The sequence below is a fragment of the Dendrobates tinctorius genome, unplaced genomic scaffold, assembly GCF_039654945.1.
Source record: "Dendrobates tinctorius isolate UK_male_01 unplaced genomic scaffold, ASM3965494v1 ptg000143l, whole genome shotgun sequence".
In the NCBI taxonomy this organism is placed as follows: Eukaryota; Metazoa; Chordata; class Amphibia; order Anura; family Dendrobatidae; genus Dendrobates; species Dendrobates tinctorius.
Genome location: NW_027361810.1, coordinates 14967201 through 14990002, shown reverse-complemented (window position 1 = coordinate 14990002; position 22802 = coordinate 14967201). Strand labels below are relative to the sequence as shown.

General features: G+C 44.7%; 1 protein-coding gene across 1 annotated transcript in view; it reads left to right on the top strand.

Moving 5' to 3' along the window:
- Positions 1–395: 395 nt before the first annotated feature.
- DARS1 (aspartyl-tRNA synthetase 1) overlaps positions 396–22802 on the top strand; it is a 79208-nt gene continuing 56801 nt past the window's right edge. Inside the window, exons 1-2 of the mRNA XM_073545557.1 lie at positions 396–602; positions 21689–21785. Coding sequence (XP_073401658.1) covers positions 580–602; positions 21689–21785 — 120 coding nt within the window. The 5' untranslated portion in view covers positions 396–579. The remainder of the gene's footprint in view (positions 603–21688; positions 21786–22802) is intronic.

Here is a 22802-nt window from a genome sequence, read left to right as displayed (position 1 = left end):
TGTAAATCCATCAACCCCTTCACATCTTCTATCTGTTGCTGCATTCCTGAGAAGTTAGCGTTTAATTTGAATGAGAAATGAGGCATTAAGTGCTCTGGGTGGGATAGAGCACTTCCCAAGATTATTTCCCCACCCAGCACCAACCTCTTTAGCTTGACCAATAACTGTGATGTCGGGTGCCAGGCAAGGAGATCAGACAGTGAGTAATCCATCAAGTGATAGGTGTGTGTAGGGGGGGCGGGTGATGTAAACTTTTACAAAATTTTTCAAATTTATAAACGTTTGGACTTGAACCTGCAGTAGTGTAATATTATAGTATATTATAAAATGGCTGTTGTAGGTGTAAAAAGATGGCAGATATCATCACCATCATCTCTTACTGCTTCACGGGAGGAACCTCCTACTCCCGGAACCTGACCGCTCTTCTTCTTGTTCCCACCCGAGACGCCCCTGGTTACACTCATCCACAGGCTGTAGTGTGTCACCGCGAATTTCTTCCCCCTTTCGATTCCCGTGCACGTTGGTGACGGAAGCCGGCTTCTCGGGACTTGCTAGTGACACCCGCTGTCTGTCATCGCCATGACCAACGAGGAGGACAAGGGGTAAGAGGCGCGGCCGGACGGATTATTTTAGCGGCAGAGCAAGAGTCACGTGTCCCATGAATGTTGCATCAGGTGTTGCGGAGCTTCTAGTGCTGGAGGGGTCTGTCCGCTCCTGGACAGTCTGGGACTTGTAGTACTGTGCCAACTTACTGGTGGACAGTATTGGGGCAGTGTCTGGTTGTCACAGGACATGATGCAATCGCTGTAAGTCTCCAGCTGTCACATCAATGCCAAAAGTGACCCCAGCCCCCTCATAGTGGGGGGCAGCGAGACAGTGACGGCGGCCGACAGAGTCCTCACTGAGATCTCCCCCCAAAAGTGTCAGTGCTGAAGCCCCCGTCCCAATGTGCCAGCATGTAAGGCCGGGGTCACACTGGCGAGGAATACGGCCGAGTGAGAGGCGCTAAAAGCACGCATTACACACGGACCAATGATTCTCTATGGGGTTCCTCGCACCAGCCGTATATTTCTCAGCCGTATTCTACGCTCCGTGCCAATCGCAGCATGCTGCGATTGTCAGCGTACTACGCCCGTAGTACGCCAATGCAAGTCTATGGGTGCGCAAAAAATACGGATTACACATGTGACTTGCGAGAAATACGCACCAGGTGTCTTTTAGAAAAGCCGGCAATTCAGTGCACGATACAGTAAACTCACACTGACAGGTTTAATAAAGAAAGGATATATACACATAGAATACACACACACATATATACAGTATATATTTGCATTCTATGTGTCTATATCTATTCTTTGGTTTGTGTTAGAAACCCTGTCATAGGGCTCCATTATTTGTCCATTTTGCAAGGCGGCGAGAAAATCTCGCCATACGGATGCTTACATGCGCAAAATACGCGACCACACCTTGATTACGGATGACATACGGAGCACTGTTTAGGGGCCATTCATCCGTATTACGCATGTAAAATACTGACCGTATTTTGCGTCGGTTAGTGTGACCCCGGCCTAAGAGTGCTGCAGGTGTAGGATCCTTCATGACTGACCCTCAGGCCGGCCCCTAAAGTAATTCTGACCCCCAGGCCGGCCCCTAAAGTAATTCTGACCCCCAGGCCGGCCCCTAAAGTAATTCTGACATCAGGCCGACCCCTAAAGTAATTCTGACCCCATCCATGTCCTCTTCACTGGCTTGTCTGTATATAGCATACACACACTGGTCATCGCTAGCCCCCAGCGGTACTTATTTTCCTGATAGCAGGGTCCATACAGCTGGCTCCTTAGAGGCAGATTCAGACCGTGGCCCACTTCAATACCAGTGTTAGTGCAAACATACTGTATGTCTCCATGTATGACCCAGACCTCACAGACTGAAGATCTGTTTAATATTTTTTTTTGTATCCTATAACCGGGAATATCTAATAATGCAGAATATTTAATACCAGATTTAGACTATATTCATACGTTACATGTTGATAAAGTTTACAGGCCTGATTTAACTTCCTTAGGTTTCTGCACCAAAAACGCAGCAAAACTGATACCTGTAATTTTTTTTTTGCTTACTTATTGCTTTCTGTGGGTGACAAAGAACGCTGAAAGAAGTAACGTGCAACAGTTTTCCAAATAAGTCAGGAAAATGAAACCAATGTGTGTGCATGACACTTCTGAAATCTCATAGACTTTGCTGGTACTGTAAAATGCTACTTAAAATTTATATTAAAAAATGCTGAAAAAATGCAACGTGAGAATATAGCCTAAAGGTTGTTTTTTTTCTGTCTGTGACAGCTCCTTTTAAAAACACTGTAGCACAGTTGTCACAGTGCAGATTGCACAATCCCCTGTCACGAGCAGAGCGGGCGCCATTACTATGATCACGTACATGGCGGATACTCACTCTTGATTGACAGCCACATGTGCTGCCTCATTCATCCCTAGCACAGAGTCATGGTGGGCAGCGAGGATTCTCCGGCTCATTAGTCATTATATGACTGACAGACATCCATGGTGACATTCCAGGGGTCTCTGTATTATCCCTTCCCCCGCTGGGTTTGGTCTTTATTTAAGGATGGTGACAGCAGTCACGGCTTTGCGGACGAGGCCCTGAGAAGTGAGTTCTGACAGGCAGTTGCCATGTTAGAGCTGGTTATACTTACATTTGCTGCCATACTGAGCGATATAAATGTGTACTGCCTCTTTAAATAAAGAGCCACAGTCACCAGTCAAGATCTATTCCAATAATTCTTAGCTTTCTGTTTCTAGGAAAGCTGGGTAACAACCAATATGGCTGCCATCACAGTAGTGCTCAGGTCGCTGCCTTCATTTTCTAGTATTCACACTGGGTTTTTTAGGACAATTTTTTTGCAGATGTCTGTAAAATCTGTATCAGGACCAGTAAAATGGGAATTTCCATGTTTGCAAATACTTCTTATTCATCTTTTAATAAGAAGTTTTGTAACTATCGAAGGTACTTTTGGGAGGGGATTTATTAACCTCTTACAACTGTTTACTGGTGTGAAAAGTGGCAAACGTTGGTGCAAACATTTTTGAAATTTTTCCCCTCATAGCCCTTATAATTATTTTCCAAAAGTGAGCGGCCGCAAACTTACTATATTGCAAATCAGAAAACCAGCACAGATTGTAGCTGAAATCTGCCCCAACTCAGATCCAGGATTTCTGGCTGCCGAAAGATGCAGCAGTCTTGATAAATCTACACTACCGCCTTACCTAATTATCTTAAGCAGGTGGACTGATGAAGGCCAGGTTGTTGGCCGAAACGTTTTTGCAGACTGCCTAAATAAAATTCTTCTCCAATCTCATGAATACTAGAAGTTGAGTGCCAAGTTATTTTCATTATGAAATCATTCCTTAGGCTAGATTCACATTAGCGTTTACGGCCGCAGCGTCGGGCTGCGCACGGCCGCCGCTAAGCCCCGCCCCCTGCCGCGCCTCCGCTGGTAGCTCCGCCTACGGACGCATGACGCTGCATGCGTCCTGCGTCCCCTATCTTTAGCACTGGGGAAGCAGGCCGTGCGCAGGTATGCATTTGGCGGCGCATGCGTCCTTTTGACGCTGCACCGAGCGCACCAAATTGCAACTTGTTGCATTTGGTGCGCTCTGCGCAGTGTCAAAAGGATACCTGCGCATGGCCTGCGTCCCCAGTGCTAAAGATAGGGGACGCATGCAGCGTCATGCGTCCGTAGGCGGAGCTACCGGCGGAGGCGCGGCAGGGAGCGGGGCTTAGCGGCAGCCCGACGCTACGGCCGTAAACGCTAATGTGAAACTAGCCTTACCTAGAGCCTGAGGCTGTGTGCACACGGTGCGGATTTTTCTGCGCGGATTTGCTGCGGTTTCAAAATTGCGGCATGTCAATTCTTTGTGCGGATTCCGCAGCGGTTTAGCACCTGCTCCATGACAGGTGCTAAACCGCAGAAAATCTGCAGATAAGGCTAGTTTCACACTAGCGTTTGCGGGCGCAGCGAAGGGCTGCCGCTAAGCCCCGCCCTGGCCGCGCCCCCTCCGGTCATCTCCTCCTCCGATCACATGACTGTCCATGCAATCAGCGTACCCTATACTTAGCGTTGGGTGCGCTGATCGTGCGCTGGTCTGATTTTGTTGGCGCTGCGCCCAGCGCACAAAAATGCAACACAGCACCAGCAAAATCAGACCAGCGCACCCAACGCTAAGTATAGGGTACGCTGATCGCATGCACAGTCATGCGATCGGAGGAGGAGATGACCAGAGGGGGCGCGGCCGGGGGTGGGTCTTAGCGGGGCAGTGCTGCGCCCGCAAACGTTAGTGTGAAACTAGAATAAACCGCAGGTTTTTTGACCTGCGGATTTAGACAAATCCACGTGGAAAATTCCACAGCAGAATCCGCAACGTGTGCACACACCCTGAGAACTCCCCCCGACCATGGGCTACACTGTAGGAGTACATCCACATGGGTCAGATAAGGAGATGAAAGTCCGCAGCAGAAATGAAACGGGTATTCAATGTGTACTTCACTGTTTGTAATGTATAGGGTGAAAACCGCAGCATTTCCAGAAAGAAATTCACAACAAAATCTACAGCAATTCTTGCAGATTTTGTGGACATCGTCTGAAAAGCCGCCTTCCTATGTCGGTTGGGACAATAATTATGTTTCATTTCAATAAAAGCAATTAAAGATCCTGAAGCACAAAATTTAAGTTGCAGAGCTTTTCATCATGCAGCACAGGAAAGAAGGTCTGCGGCGGCCGCTCTGCTCCCTCTATGTGTGACGCAGGTGTTCAGGGGGGTGATCACAGATTAAGGCGCTGTGGTTTGGAGCAGGTTTGTGTATACACACAAGACCCTCGTCTTCCTCCTCCTCTGCCAAGTCTTTTGTTGTGCCCACGCCATTGTCATCACTTCCATACCTGTAGCGTTTGTTAGCGGGGGGCTTTAGGTAGGTCTGACGTGGTCTGCGGGGGGTAATCTGCTCCATCACCAGACTGCAGGCAGTCTTCATACTCGCTGTGGTTTCTTGATCATAAAGAAATGTTCTACAACTCCTAGCTATGCTTGCTGTCAATGAAAAGAACCCTCCCCATTTACATTCAGTGGCTGAAAACTTGTCCTGTTTACTGCTGGGCTTGTTACATTGTATCATTCCAGGGGAAAACAGGAGGTGGAGGACTCCGATACATTGTAACAAATGTGCAGCTCTATGGATTGGATGCATCTGAATATAAACAATTACAATTTCCATTTTTTTTAGCTGCAAGCAGAGATGTTGAACTACACAGTGACAAATTCTAGTTAACCTTTAACCCTTCATCTAAAGAATGAAGAAATATTCTGGACTATTGGCCGGTCATAGAAAAGTAGAAAACAAATTAAACTTCTAAGAAAACAGAACATTTCTGCCCAAAATCAGCAAATGATTAATTTGTAAAATTCTACACCATGTTGCCTGTTACATATAAGTGCCGGATTGTCAGATTTTCTGGGTTAGAGGATGCTGGATTCACATCAGGAATTATTCTCCACTCCTTCCTATAAATAGAGTATGGATCTGACATTTTTTTTTCATGGTGTGACCCAGAGCCGCTGGTATCATGCCACCGAGAAGCCGCCGTGTCTGCGGGAAGCATCGTCCTGTAGACAGATTTGATGAGGCCGATGTGACATTCCTCTCTGCTTAGGCATGAGACCAATGGATTGCGGATGTGGGGGTCTTAATTCTGTTGATCCCCCTTTCCCCTCCATAGGAGGTGAGTGTAGGCCAGGCAAGGTATTGCAGCATTTTCCGGAGTTCAGCGTAAGTGTTGGGGCCCCTTTAAACAGCTGATTGTTGGGGTGCATTCGGACCCCATCGGTCTTATAGTGAAAGGTTGTACTAAGGAGAGGCTAGCTAATCCCCCTAGTAGCTGTAATGTCCTAAATCTGAGTCACTACCCAACTTTTCTAGAGTCCTGAATGGGAGTCCTGCCCAAGTTAATAAAATATGTAAATGAGAAGGCAGATGTGTCAATCAAGGGACTAGAAAAGCTGGGTGACAACCCTTGTGTCAGGTGGTGCAGTGCGAGCGTATTTGTTGCCACCCAACTTTCCAGGGGTCAGGAATGGCACTAATGCTTAGCTGTTTAGTAATATTGGAGAGGAGAAGATAGGTCAGCTAACTAGGAGTAAAGGAAAGCTGGGACACAACTCTATGGAAGCTGTAATAATCAAAAAGAAGTTGCCACCCAGCTTCACCAGGGTCATGGATGGCAGTTATGCCTAGTTAAGTAGTAATTTAGGAGTAAAGGAGATGATTGGTCTATCCAGGGTCTATGAAAGTTGGGTCACAACCTCCAAGTGAGCTGAATAGTATCCTAGGAGTTGACAACAAACTTTTCCGGATTCCTGAATGAAAAATATTCCTTGCTACTTAATAATATAGGATACATAACAAAATAGTCCAAAACTAATAGCCACCTCAATTCAGCATATTATATCTCAATTTCTGCCACAAATTTGTGCAGACATAACAAAGGCAAATAGGCAAAAAATAGATGAATCAATAAAACCAATCATTTATTAATAAATTTCATAAAATTCTTTTAACAAGGAAATTTCTAAAAAAAAAAGGAGTACAAATATAATGATAGATGCTCACAGAATTAAGCTTTATGAAACATAATCACAGAATGTTTTTTTCTTTTCTGTTTCTTTCATAGTATAGGGAGCTAAACCCAATTGTTATTTACCTTCAGCAGTGTGTATTTCACACTATTTAATCAAAGATGTGTTTCTTCTGCTTTTAGAACTATTGGGCCTTTTCCCAAAAATATTTAGACAGAAGTTTATATAAATATAGCTTATGAATTTATGCTTAAGAAATAAACACTATTTGGACATAATTTGTATGTAAAAAAATTAAAAAAGAAAAGAAAAAAACATTCTGTGATTATGTTGCATAAAGCTTAATTCTGTGAGCATCTATCATTACATTTGTACTCCTTTTTTTTTTAGAAATTTCCTTGTTAAAAGAATTTTATGAAATTTATTAATAAATGATTGGTTTTATTGATTCATCTATTTTTTGCCTATTTGCCTTTGTTATGTCTGCACAAATTTGTGGCAGAAATTGAGATTTAATAATATAGGAGTAGATTGTTTTTATTCAAGAGAGTAGGAAAGCTGGGTGGACAACCGCTGTATGGCCGTCGCTCCGCTTTCCTGAAGCCCTGAATGGCACATTGGCCTGGTCTTTCAATAATATAGAAGCTAAAGAGGCAGATGTACTATTAAAGAGACTTTAAAAACTGCATGTGAACCTCCATAGAAATAGTGGCCGCAATATTGGCTCCACCCATCTTTCCTGAAGCCCAGAGTGACAAATCTACCTGGTCATGCAGTAATATGGGAGTAGAGGAAACAGATGTACCACTCAAGTCTGTGAAATCTGGGTGACTATTACTGGGAGCTTTAATGACCTAGATTTGGGATACCACCCAGCTATTCTGAAGCCCTGAATGGCACATTGTGCCGGCCAAACAGTAATATGTGAGTGAAGGAGGCTAGTGTGCCATTGAGGAGTTGTGGAAAGTTGTGTGACAACACGTATCAGTGGCCTCTGTATTGACTACCACCCAGCTTTTCTGGAATCCTGACTGTGTAGTGATACAAGGATGGCATCTGTGGATGCTGGAATTGCTCTACATGTTCGTGGCTGGTTCCTTTTTTCTTTTCTGTGGTTTCCAGTACAGTGTTGCTGGTGTGTACTGGCATCGTATGTGTTCAGCACCCGGCGTGCCGGCTCCACCTGGTTCATGTGTGACGCTGTGAAGTTGGCGTCTGTGTGTCGCCTGTATCGCTCCATCTGCGGGGGTTACATCACGTTCTGTATCTCGTGGTTTCCAGGATGTGGCGAGATTTGTGTTGTGTTTTCATGCGGCGCTGCCCGTCAGCTGTCTTATCACCTGACGAATATCACAGACAAAAAAATAGGCAATCGTAGTGTTTTGGGGTTTTTTCGCCTCTTTAAGTATAAAATGCCTAGAGTTTAATAACCTCTGTTCATTCAGATTTATGGATTCCGGATTATCAAATGTTCTGATGTTCTGGATTTTCCGACAGTATGTATATAATAATATTGCTTTATCTTAGTGTTTAAAAGCGCCATCAACTTTTGCGCAAATAACACTAAAAGCACCTTCAGGGGCATTTATTTTTCCTTAAACGCATGCATTTTGGACTAAAAACAATTTTTTCTACTGGGTTCCATTAAAAATTTTGCACAGTTTGCTTCCTACAGCGCTGTATGTTGGCGCAATCTATTGCTGGCGGCAGAACGAGTTAACTGAGGATCCATTAGTGAGCTGGAGAGTTTGTATCTCTTCTATTTGTCTTTTTTGACCTCGTGTCAGCTGATTTATTTTCAGCTCAGCTTTGATGTGGTCGTAAATGAGCACAAAAGCTGAATTCAGACGGGCATATTTCACTGTTCGTATATGAACCGGAATGCCCGGATGGACAGTGGGTCTCCCGAACTTACAGCTTCATTTATGTCTACAAGGCTTTAAGTTCTGATCTGGAGACCTGTAGTCGGCCCGGGCGTTGTGATCTGTATTTTGGCCGTGAAATACGTCTGTCTGTCTGTCTTCCCATAAGAACAAGCTCACTGACAGACCTTTCAGTTAACTCCTTCTGCAGTCAGAAATATGCAGGAAAACAAAGACCCAAAGGGTGCAAAACTTTTAATGGAAACCCATTTGAAAAACTGATTTCTTGTATCATTGCACAAGTCAAACTGCAGCTCTCTACTTTGTGTCCCACTTTCTCTCTACTTTTAGGACGCCTGTCTGCTGTCAGCGAATGGAAACATTCTTAATTACACCCATAGTAATAATAATCTTTATTTTTATATAGTGCTAACATATTCCGCAGCGCTGTACAGTTTGCACACATTTTCATCACTGTCCCTGATGGGGCTCACAACCTATAATCTGAAATCCTGCACAGACATGATACCTCTCATCTAAATGACCGTTTTCTGCAATTGTATCCAGTCCAGGCAATCCGCAGCTCTGGATCCAGCCCGGAACGTTTTATCTGCACTGATACAATGTAACAAAATATTGTAACACTAGCGAAAGTGCAAACAATACATCCTCATTTCTGCCACTGATGGCAAAGCTGCAGATTAGATGCATTGATTTGCAGTTTTTCAGCCTTTGGATATAAAGGAGAATGTTTCCAAGTCACTGACAGCAAGTAGGAATCGAAACAAAGTATATTAGAAAGTTGCAGGATTTCTTATTTCCCAGCGATTAAACATCATTTACATTAGACCGGACCGTCCCTTTAAGCCTCCGTATAATTGGTGTAATTAAAGTGCTCGCTTTACCGCCCTCTTAAGATCCAGTCTCTCATTTTTTTTGCACATCTGACACTGTGCACCCAATAATGACGAGGGTCCGTTAGTGCTGCCACCCTCCTCGGCTCCAGGCTGCCATGGGAACCTGGCGCCATTGCGAGTAAATATTTGAGCTCATTTGCATACGTGGAGAGAGCGCTCATTGTGTTTATGAAGTGCAGCGAGCGCGGACTTCCCATATCGCAGCATGTAGACAGATGGATTTAGCGTCCGCGGCTCATCTACTCTTCATGGGGGCTTACTTCATTGTCCGGGGGCTAGGAATAGAGCGAGCTCAGGCTTTCACTACAAGTAGTCATCATAGTTTGGGGGTCACTTACTTTTCTGATAGGAGGGGGTAATTCATATCAGTGCAGTCAAGAGTGAGTCTATCTGCTCCGTAATCAGACTCACATGGGTTATTAAATATAGACACGCCGCACCATAGGGAGAAGACGACCCAGGGGGTCCCTGCATCCACCCATTTAATCAGCATTTTCCCAGAAAGTACTTCCCCGTTAAAGGTGAACTTAGACCAGGTAGATTTGAAATGCATCTTTGCACTGGGAAAATCCGCAGCGGATTACAGACAGTATAGTACAAAACACATCTTCACGCTGCAAATGTGCATGTGATATCCCTGGTCAGTTCACACTGCAGATTTTCTCTGCAGTATCATAGAATCGAGTGGGAAGGGACCTCCAGGGTCATCGTGTCCAACCCCCTGCTCAATGCAGAATTCACAAAACCATCTCAGACACATGTCTGTCCAGCCTCTGTCTAAAGACTTCCATTGAAGGAGAACTCACCACCTCTCGTGGCCGCCTGTTCCGCTCATTCATCACCCTCACTGTCAAAAAGTTTTTTGTAATATCTAATCTGTGTCTTCTCCCTTTCAGATGCATTACATTGCTTCTTCTAGTATGAGATACTTTATCAAATGCTTTGCTGAAGTTAAGATATACTATATCCAGGGGTGGACACAGACCATTTGGGGCCCCTGTGCAAGAAGTGTGTTTGGGCCCCCCTCCTTTTATGGCTACCAGCATACCGATGTATACATTTTACATAGTCTCCTCTCATTATGTATATTGCCGGCCCTTATTACAGGAAGCGGCAACATCAGAGCCCCTGTGCCGCTGCATCGGCTGAACCGGCGGTATGTCCGCCCCTGCTATATCTATGGCATTTCCGTGATCCACCCAGTCAGTGATTCCAAAGGAGGAATTAGATTAGTGTCACATGACTTGTTTGCTACAAACCCATGCTGGCTATGGGTAATTACTGTATTCTTATCCAAGCACTTTGATACATATTGTAGGGAGTGGTCAGTAAACGGATTGGTGGCGCCGTGCTCTTCAGCTCCATTCACTGTTTATATCTGGCCCCTATCAAGCAGATATTGACGACTATCATCTATATCTAAGTAGGGGAAAACCTCTAGTTTCATTCATTCATTTTCAGACTTCTCCAGTCTCAGCCAGTTTGCTTGCAGCCTGACCCAAATTTCCTATTTTTTTTAATCTTGTGGGAGTTTCTTTCCCAGTAATATAGGCTGGATGTGAGTTATGTGTATCCAAACTACTGCTTCATTAGCTCATTTGTCAGCACAGCTTCTATCCTGCACTTATTTCCTCTCCATGTGCGACCCTACTTATCTGCTGGGGGTCTCAGCTAGATAAACGATTTACCAACCCTCTGCAGCAGTAAAATCATAGATTCCCCTTAAAAGTTTTCTATCATTTGATTCATGCATGCCCATGAGAAGAGGAGACAAGAACAGGAGACGCCTGACCATGATTCCACCTGGGTAAGCATTCAGGTCCATAGACTTGAATGGGGAGATGTGACCCTGTGTGCCCATTTCTCCTTTAAAATTTGCCCCTAGATGCAGTAGCAGATGGAGGGACCACCTTTCTTACACTGGGTGGACAGATATTCCCAGCATATCCTGTGCGTCTTACATAGATAAATATCAATGGGTGGGAAATCTCTACTATTTCGGCACATCTGAGGTATATTAATATCTTTTCTTTAGAGGTCATGTGTTGCTATGTTAATACCCCCATCATTAGAGCAGTCCTCTTGGGAACACCTTATATTTAGCCAAGAAAGCCCCCATCAGCAGGAGCGGCTGAGCTGAAACGTCGGGATCATATTTTAGTACTAATTGACTCTTCGCTTATCCTTTATTATTGGACTGCGGATATAACTGGGGCCAGAGGACAGAAAAAGAACAAGAGCCCTCCACAACGTATCATCATCAAAGGGCTGCTGGAAATAACACCCGGCTCTTCTGCCCATTTGTCAGAAGCGGGCGGCCAGTGTGCAAAGAAATGGCTGCTAGCCCCAAAAGTTGTGGGTAATCTCATGTTCACTTCTGACTTCTGCTTGGGTTTATGGTGGCCATAAGTAGCTTGATAATAGTCTGAATGGGAACATAATAGAGAAATAGACCCCCATACACATTAGATACCACTATTTTTTATGGCATCGGACAATCATCTAATGTGCATGGACGGACAGAAGATGTCAGTGAAGATAAGGATCGGGCATGTTGAATATTAACATGCTCAATCCTTTTTTTGGTTCCGGGAAAGATGATCTCCGAGCCATGTGTATTATGGGGTCCGTAGGAATAGCCATCTAAAGTATATGGCCAGTGTTACCTTCCGCAGGAGGCAATGTCTGTGTTCCTGACTTGTCCGGGTAACTACTCCATTTAATCATATATTTCCCAGAATTCACAACGCAAAGCTTAAAGATAAGATGCTCCAGAATTGTTTCACACGTTAAACCGTTTACTAAAGCCGACATGTCAAGAGGTAAGTCCACTTTTAATGTCTAAGATCAGAAATCCCCCTGAAAGGAGATCTGTCACTTGCCATGAATTTTACCCGGTCTAAATGCCGCCGTTCTCCTAAATCCGGTGATGTTTTTCTTTTGTTTCTGCTCCCTCTCCATTCCTTAGATACGGCCCCTTTTACCCTGTATAGATCTCTGGTCCTGTTAGTCAAGTGGGTGTGGTCCTCACAAATATTACCGCGCCTTTTTGGTAAAAGACCAGATTTGTATACAGAGAATAGGGAGCCTTATCTCAGGAACAGAGAGGAGCAGAAACTAAAGAAAAACAACGCCGGATTCAGGAGGACGGCAGCATTTACACCCGGTAATCAAATGACATATTAATGACGAGTGTTGTTCTCTGCTTTTCCCCGTATTTTTGCCGCTCCTGTAGAATTTTCCCTCTCATCATACCATTGTCCGTTAATAGCTTTTTAACAATAGCTAAAAATTGGTAAATTATTAATTAAAATTCACGAGCAGTTTATGGTATGTAATCGGCATGAACGACAACGGTGTTTTATTACGGTTGACACCGCTGAATGGATTAAAATAAAAAAAAGCCGATTGTCTGGAGCTGAAGAGTCCCCGAAGATTGTGATGGTAATGGGATGGAAATGCGGCTCAGCGGAGGGGCTCCGGGATGTGGCCCCGGCCTTTGTTACACCACACATCAATCATCCCCGCTCTGCCATTGTGCAGACTCTTACATTTAGCCTCGCGACGCCCGCGAGACCCTCACTTACAAATCACATTTATCTTCCGATAGCGCAGCTTAATATGGCTGTCAGTGGAAACCAGTCACAGCTTACACTGGGTACATCGGATTCTGTTTGTTTTTGTTTTCAGATACATTGTGAGGATGCAGGAAGCAGTTTTGTAACAATGTAGCAGGTGTTTAAAGGGACACTAACCTTATAAGTTTATACTGTCCGGTGAATGCTGTCTATTATTGCCGGTTATCAGCCAAGTCAGTCTTCAGTGAGATGAATGAAACCCCCAGCAGGGGGCACAGATGACCCACTTTGCTGAAGGATGGTCTTTCTGAAACTAACCTCAGTCTGGGAGGTCAGGCCACGACCATAGACCGGGGGGGGGTCAGACTGCTGTCCCAGTCCACGATGGTCTGCAGACGCACAGCACATGGGCCCAAAGATCTGTTCCGGTGCAGAAGTGAGTGGCGTCAGATAACCCTTTTACGAGAGTTTTCCACCTTAATCTTTTTAAGAGTCAGAATGACAGAGATATCTAAAAGAAGCGATATGTAGTTCATCGATCGCACGCCTGACACTTCCCGAGTCTCCTGATCCCTCCCAGCAGACTCCCATCTTATGACTTCATTGAGGTGGGCGACGGCTGATGCCGGTAATTGGCCGAACTGGAAGTTTCTTTTCCCATTCTTACCTTTTCCTCTAGGTTTTCTGAGTTTCCATGGAAATGAATGAACAGAACCGCACACACATGACGCCTATCTATTCCTAGGGACAATACCTGAGATAGACGCGGGTCCCGGTGGTGGCATCCTCACCTATTGGGCATTTATGGCATATCCATAGGAAGACAGGACCATTGCACCATGATTACTGTTACAGTTGGAAACCACGGCACAAGTCTGAATGGAGCCTTAGATCCTGACAAGAGTAAACACAAAAAGAAGGTCCCATTTACAAACAGAAAGCAGAGATTTGGGGATAATAAAATGCAATGTATTAGCAAAATGCAAAGGATTAAGCTTTATTTATATGGGACCTGACAGTCCCAATTTAGGAAGAGTAATGGGCACAAAGCAGAGCGGGAACAAAGCGAAGCGTGTCGTCTCCGCTTGCTTAGCGAAGCGTCGCCCACTTCATCATATTGCATCGGTCGCTGATCATACACCATTCTGGACTGAAATTCCCCCATGTATAAACCTAATCATAGAGCGATTGACACATGAGCGGCGGCCGAGGCCTCAGACGCCCGCCTCGCTCTCCGAGGAATTTCTCCGATCAGAAGTCAAGTGCAGATGGGCATTTTCTCAGCGTGCAGATGGCGCGCTGGTGACAGCCGAATGTATAACGCCAATCAATTAAGCAATTTCCCCGAATGTCGGGGAATCTAAGGTAATCCCACATAAAGCACCACGGCCTTGAAGTCTCCGGGTAAAGCGGCGGCCGCTGAGTGACGGGGAGACTCATTTCGAGTTCCGTACATTCCTCCTAGTCCATTCTCATCACTTTCTCCACAGCTGAGCCCCCGGCTTCCCATATGTGTCGTCTGCTTGTAGCCTTAATCTCGTAATTAAAGGCCAGCCTCTCCGCCATCATGACTGGCAGCCGCCATTGTCTTCTTGATGTCCTCAAGGTCAAATAATCCGGTAAATATTCATTCGGCATAAACCAGCCGGAGACGTAGATCGTTAAGTGGCTCGTATCCTGTACGTTGCAAGAAGTGACTCCTCCCAAGGTCAGATTGGTGGCTCGTAATTAGTCGGAGTGAGGCTAAAGCAATAATTGCGCCTTTTTTTTTTTTTTTTTGCAAAACTTTTTATTTTTGTAAAAACTTGGAGGCTAAGTGAAATTTACAAAATGTTGCACTTATGAAATAGCACATGATATGGGTAGAGACTTACTGAGCAGGGCTCTGACATTAACCAAATGAGGACAAAGCTCAGAAATCACATACGTCGTGTAAACTCGTCTCCAACCTAAATGACAGCGGTTCAGGCTGGTAAAGTGCGCGGCTGGGATAATGCACAGAGTGAAATCTCGCTCCTTCACTGAGCGGCCGCGGAGGATAGTGGGATCCCGCAACCCCAGAAGTTGAGGCAGACTTTAGCTCAAAAGTTGCGACCCTTTAGGGGCACGTCTAGAAAAATCACCAATATGTGGCTGCCCACTCTTGTGCTAAAAAAAGGGGGCAGCCGGCCCAACTGGTGTTAAGTGCTCTGCTGTAAATGCATGTATCTGTGACGAAAATTTAATTTTTTGCAATTAGTTTTATTTCCTTGCACATTGCTGACTGCAGAATGAGTTAACTGAGGATCCATCAGTGAGCTCCTTCTGATGGTGATTTTGTAACTCTTTTACCTGTCTTTTTTTTTTTCTTAGCTTCTCTCAACTGATCTATGACCATATCAAAGTTCAGCTCAGAAGAAGACAGATAAGGGTTAAAAACTCCCCTATGAGAAGAGGTTTACTGACGGAATCTCAGTTAACTCATTGTGCAGGCAGCAATGCGCAGCGAAACAAAGCGTGTAAGAGCCAAATAGAGCAAACGGAAATACAAGATACGTGTAAAAAAAAAAAATATAAACTAATAAAAATTGGTGTCCATATTCTTACATTAAAATGTTGTAGTTGTCACGAGGATCTTCAACAAATTCATGTGATCTCTCGTACAGAACCCTTTAATTTATAGCTGGTAGCACATGCCGAGATTACACGAGGGGACGTGTTGCCGAGGGGACTCGCAGCCATTGAACATTTTGACGTTTGCTCTCCGGTCAGTGATCGGGAGCCATCGTGTATACAGCAGGTCATGCTTCTGATTGTATATAGGGCGGCACATTTCTGAGTAAGTTCTTGGCCACTTGTGTATTTATCCAAAAATTTCCTTAGGAAAAACCTTTTTTTTTCCTCTGTTGCTACTGTAGGAAATGCCTTTGTTATGTTGGATTTGCACTGAGCCCATCTGACGGACGTCTCGCTCTGGACTCTGAAGGTTTCCTCGATGACTCATGTGTTTTGCCCGTCCGGCGCTCCACAATGGCCTGCGGCTAGCTCTGATCCTGCAGGCTGCGGTGCCCAGTGCCAGGCAGGTGCATGCACGAGTCGCACTGACACCTGTTACTGTTATTGTGCTGCTTTCCTGGCTGCTGGGATTGCGGCTCGCCGCCTGTTCTCAGGATCACATCCTCTCGTGCACATCTGTGGTGTCTATACTTAGTGTTCCTGTGTGTACGATCCTGGGCCGCGCGCTGCCACCACTGACTTTAATGATCTCCCAAGTTTGTTTAGACAGATACTCTGAGTGTACAAGCGGGAGTCTATAAATGACCCATTGCAAGTGGAAGAAGGGGATACAATGGGTAATGTTACTCCTTGCAGAGAGTGACATGCCAAGGTGAGGAGAAACGTTACCCCCTTTGGATCCCGGTCAGACGCCTCTCACCCAGCCGAACCAGATCTCACACTTTGCACTGATGAGGGGCAGTGCCCCAAAACATTGTCTGCAAATTGAGAGTTTGGTTTGGTCTTTTATCCTAAAGTCATGTGATAAGACTCATTAGGAAGTCAATATTGGCTTTTAGGATTGCTACTTCCTATCGATGGCGCTAGAGTTCTAGTCCTAAGCGACAGTTTGCATAAGTGGAAGAAGGTAATTGTATGGCACTGTGCAACCGTATTATATTGACAGGCTATGGCGGCATTATTAATAATTTACAGAGCATAACCTGTATGGCCCGGTGCTAAACACAACCATATTGTAAGGATGGGCTGTGGCGGCACTATTTGGGTGTGTGCACACGCTGCGGATTCTGCTGTGGATCCGCAGCGGAATTGGCCCAGTTTTTGCTACGGTGTACAGTACCATTATAACCTATGAAAAACAAAAACTGCAGTGCCCACGGTGCGGATTTTTCCGCCCGGATTTGCTGCGGTTTCAAAACTGCAGCATGTCACTTCTTTGTGTGGAATCCGCAGCGGTTTCACACCTTCTCCATTGTAGAGGTGTCAGACCGCAGGGGAAAACCGCAGGCTAATCCGCAGATAGACCGCCGGCCTTTTGACATGCGGATTTACCTGCAGATTTTACGAAATCCGCGTGAAAAAATCCGCAGGTGAATCCGCAGCGTGTGCACACAGCCTTAATGTACAAGGCATACCAGGTATGGCACTGTGCTTAATACAGTTGTATTATAGAGACAATCTATGACAGCATTATTTATTTATAGAGAATATCGGGTATGACACTATGCTACATACAACCATATTATAAGGACGGGCAATGGCGACATATTATGTACAAAGTGTATTATATGTGATACTATGCTAAAGACAGCCGTATTATAAGAACAAACTGTGGCGGCATTAATTATTATGTACAAAACATACCGGATATTGCACTATATCAAATATAACTATACTATAAGGACAGCTTATGGCAGCATTATTAAGTACAGAGAATATTGGGAATGGCACTGTGCTAAATATAACGTATTATAAGGCAAGACTATAGTGGCATTATTATTTACAGAGCATGATAATGACACTATACTAAATACAACTATTATAAGGACAGGCTATAGCAGCATTATTTATGTATAGCGCATATCTTGTATGGCACTGTGCTAAGTACAGCTGCATTATAATGATTCCATATGGCGGCATTATTTATGTAGAGAGCATATCCTCTATGGCAGTATGCTAAATAGAACTGCATTATAAGGACAGACTATAGCAGTATTCTTTATGTACAGAGCATATCATGTATGGCACTGTGCTAAATTACAGCTGTAATATAACAGTAGGCTATGGCGGCATTATTGATTATGTATAGAGTATTTTCTAGTGCAAAAAATCTAGATGTGAACGTCTATAACACCCTCTGGCTGGAGAAAGGGTTTCCAGCGTCAGGCAGCTGCCGCACGAGTCACCGCATTAATGTGTTGGCTGCCCTGTGACACCTGTGAGGGTGATTGTGCCGTACTTCTGGCTGCTGCGACTCACATAACTACGGTATATTGTGAGTAATAGGAAAAATAAATGACAAAGTCACCAGGAAATGTGCAGTCAGTGAGAATCGGGGACCGAGACGTGAGCAGGATCAGAGGAGGATGCATCCATGATAAGTCACATGTAGACTTGGTTTCTGTAACCACTGTTCTGTTCTCCGACCTTCCATAGAAGCCCCCTCTGTATTCCATGTAGGGCCAGATGGGGCCCCGTGATTCTGATAGTGAGGATCCGCGTCTATCAGACGTTTATGACACAACCTGTGCACGCGTACGACGCCGCTTCACCTTGTTCATGTGGACTTTTGGGATAAATGTGTGTGGAATTATTTTCTACCCCACTGCACAGATTTTTACCCATCACGGGCGTCATTTATGTACTGTGGGGTGGTTGTCAAAGCCGCCACGGCTGGAGCATTGAAGACACGAATATCACAAGGAATGGATCAACCAACAATACAGAGTAAGACCCCAATGAATTGGCCACAAAGAATGGGTGTCATGTAGCACAATCTGCTCCCCGTGGTACGATGTCCCTCCTGTCCGTCTAGACGGCATCATGTCAGCCGGACGAGGGGTTAATAGCAAGCGACCTACACGGCTGATCACCTGCCGCACGTACCCACCATGGAAGATCATCTCCCATCACAACTTTCCTGTATTTAGACATTTATTATGACACCTATACGATGGGCCTGTCATTCGCTGCATAATGGGGAATAATCAGGGTCAGGGGTCCCCTGTTCTGTCTATTAAACCAGTCAGTGAGGCCACTGGTGGGCACATCTAGACAAGTAATGAATGGAGAGGGGGGCCGACATGTGCACGGCTCCATCCATTCTGAGTAACGTTATAAGTAACTTGTATTACTTACCGTATCTACTGATCCTGTATTATCCTCCAGAGCTGCACTCACTATTCTGCTGGTGCAGTCACTGTGTACATACATTACATTACTGATCCTGAGTTACATCCTGTATTATACTCCAGAGCTGCACTCACTATTCTGCTGGTGCAGTCACTGTGTACATACATTACTGATCCTGAGTTACATCCTGTATTATACTCCAGAGCTGCACTCATCATTCTGCTGGTGCAGTCACTGTGTACATACATTACTGATCCTGAGTTACATCCTGTATTATAGTCCAGAGCTGCACTCACTATTCTGCTGGTGCAGTCAGTGTGTACATACCATACATTACTGATCCTGAGTTACATCCTGTATTATCCTCCAGAGCTGCACTCACTATTCTGCTGGTGCAGTCACTGTGTACATACATTACATTACTGATCCTGAGTTACATCCTGTATTATCCTCCAGAGCTGCATTCACTATTCTGCTGGTGGAGTCACTGTGTACATACATTACATTACTGAATACAGGATCAGTAATGTAATGTATGTACACGGTGACTGCGCCAGCAGAATAGTGAGTGCAGCTCTGTAGGATAATACAGGATGTAACTCATGATCTGTAATGTATGTACACAGTGACTGCACTAGCAGAATAGTGAGTGCAGCTCTGGAGGGTAATACAGGATGTAAACTCAGGGTCAGTAATGTAATGTATGTACACAGTGACTGCACCAGCAGAATAGTGAGGGCAGCTCTGGAGGATAATACAGGATGTAACTCAGGGTCAGTAATAATAATAATAATAATAATAATACATTTTATTTCTATAGCACTGACATATTCCGCAGCACTTTACATTTCAGAGGGGATTTGTACAGACAATAGACATTACAGCATAACAATAATCACATAGATTATAACAAATACCAAGAGGAATGAGGGCCCTGCTCGCAAGCTTACAGTCTATGAGGAAAGAGGGAGACACGAAAGGTGGGTGGTAACAGTTGCCCTGATTGTATGGACCAGCCATAATGTTAAGTGTGTGACAGTACAGACACAGAGGGCTAATGGATGCATAAAGCATGTGGGAACATGATGCGGGGAACCTGGTTATGGTAAAACTTTTGGCTGTGCCACACAGGGATAGATTAGGTTAATGTGTTGAGGCGATAGGCCAGTCTGAATAAATGTGTTTTCAGGGCACGCTTAAAATTGTGGGGATTGGGGACTAATCGTATTGACCTGGGAAGTGCATTCCAAAGAATTGGCGAGGCACGTGTAAAGTCTTGGAGACGGGAGTGGGAGGTTCTGACTATTGAGGATGCTAACCTCAGGTCATCAGCAGAACGGAGGGTGCGGGTAGGGTGGTATACTGAAACAAGGGAGGAGATGTAGGGTTGTGCTGAGCCATGGAGGGCTTTGTGGGTGAGGGTAATAAGTTTATACTGAATTCTGGAGTGGATGGGTAGCCAGTGTAATGACTGGCACAAGGTAGAGGCATCGGTGTAACGATTGGTGAGGAATATGATCCTGGCTGCAGCATTCAAGACAGATTGGAGGGGGGAGAGTTTGGTAAGAGGGAGACCGATTAGAAGAGAGTTACAATAGTCGAGACGAGAATGAATAAGATAAACAGTAAGAGTTTTTGCAGAGTCAAAAGTAAGAAAAGGTCGAATTCTAGAAATGTTTTTGAGGTGCAGATGACAAGAGCGAGCCAGGGATCGTATGTGGGGGGCAAAGGAAAGCTCGGAATCAAGTATGACCCCAAGACAGCGGGCATGTTGCTGGGGAGTAATAGTGGAACCACACACAGAAATGGCAATGTTGGGTATAGGTGCATTAGTAGAGGGAGGAAACACCAGGAGTTCAGTCTTTGACAGGTTCAGTTTCAGATATAGTGAGGACATGATATTAGACACAGCGTTTAGACAATTGCCGGTATTTTCTAGAAAGGCTGGCGTGATGTCAGGAGAAGAAGCGTATAATTGGGTGTCATCAGCATAGAGATGGTACTGGAAACCAAATCTACTGATTGTTTTACCAATAGGGGCAGTAATGTATGTACACAGTGATTGCACCAGCAGAATAGTGAGTGCAGCTCTGGGGTATAATACAGGATGTAACTCAGGATCAGTAATGTAATGTATGTACACAGTGACTGCACCAGCAGAATAGTGAGTGCAGCTCTGGAGTATAATACAGGATGTAACTCAGGATCAGTAATGTATGTACACAGTGACTGCACCAGCAGAATAGTGAGTGCAGCTCTGGAGTATAATACAGGATGTAACTCAGGATCAGTAATGTATGTACACAGTGACTGCACCAGCAGAATAGTGAGTGCAGCTCTGAGGTATAACATTATTTTTGCCTAGTAGAACTAGATTTAGCTTTCTGCTGACAGATTTATTTCGTCCTCTGCCCATAAATCATAGATTGTGCCAGATTAGGGTCACAGAGTCTTACGGGTTCACATGAAGCATCGCCATTGTCAGCGTCCTAATTGGAAGAGGATACTTCTTCATTTTGTGTTTGAAATGCTCGTTAAAAGAAATATCCCATTATTATTTCCAAGCTTTTGCTTCCCTAGAAATTTCCTGTTTTTATTTTCTGGAAGAGAGAAAAATAAATGTTTGAATGGAGAGAAACCAAACAAATCCTTCTACCAAACAAAGGCCTTGAGGTCCCTTCCCCCTGCTCCAGCCCGATGCTATGAATGGGTCCGGGGTTCCCACTGACTGAAAAACTTCCTATAGGAAGTGGAATAAATAGCAGATGGAAGCGGCGAGGTCGACTTGTCATATCGCTGCACGCCGCCATCACTCTCTATTCTCGCTTTGTGCTTTGCAGGGCGGCCGAGGACCAGGCGCAGTCCAAGAAAGCGCAGAAGAAACAACAGAAGGAAGCCGAGAAGGCAGCAAAGAAAGCTGAGAAACAGGCCAAGCTGGTCAGTCCTATGTCGCCTTACACAAACACCCTGAGAAAACAATGGAGCACACAATAAACAATCACCGAACCCCCCCCCAACCTCATGTACAGTTATAGCCCTGGTGAAAGGTGTCCTGCAGAGCACAGAGGTCACAGCCGCCCCCTGAAGGACCAGATCTATGGAGGTCTGCAGGTTACGAAATCAGTGCAGAAAAACCCATATAAAGAGCATTGCTCCAATGCATCTGAATAATCTGCAACCGTTTTGTCTGCAGCTCCTATCCAGACCAATGTGAATGTGTCTCCATGGTTACAGACTACAAACTCACGGTGTAGTCAGATGTTCCCAATATCCTCTAGTTTTGGAAACCGCTAGCGGAAATGCTAGATTTATAAAGTAATGTGAGTTTTAAAACTTTCTAGTGCTCTGTATTTCAGCACGTCAACAATTTAAAGGGGTTTCCGTCCCTTTATTTTATTATATCCCCAGTGATGCGTAGAAATAAGAAAAGCACATACTCGCTTATCGATCTCCTTCTCCTTCCCACTGGCCATACCCCTCCTCAGTTCGCTCTCCTCTTCTGCAGTGGTCGACATGTGACCGCTGCAGACAAATAGTGTCCCCAGCGATCGGCTGCAGCTATCAAGCGCCAACCACAGTGGAAAAAATGAGAGCTGAGATAATGAGGAGCAGGGGATTGATAGATGAGTACATCGTTTATCTTATTCTTTTCCCACACTGGAGCTACATGTAAACTTTCAGAAAAAGACATAAAACCACTTTAAGATCTCTGCTTGCTGTCTTTAAATGGAGAAAAAAACTTCTATACTTTCAAATAGCAATAATGCCCCCCAGTATCCAGCTCTGCGACTGTAGTTAGATTTAAGGGACTACCCTGGCCTTATTAAAGGCCCCCATTACTCTCCTGTTGGATTGTAAATAGTAATATTTAGAATGAAATAAAAATGTTAAAATTCTCTAAATTGTGTTCACAAAATGATAAAAAAAAAAATCATTTTAAATACAAAAAAAATA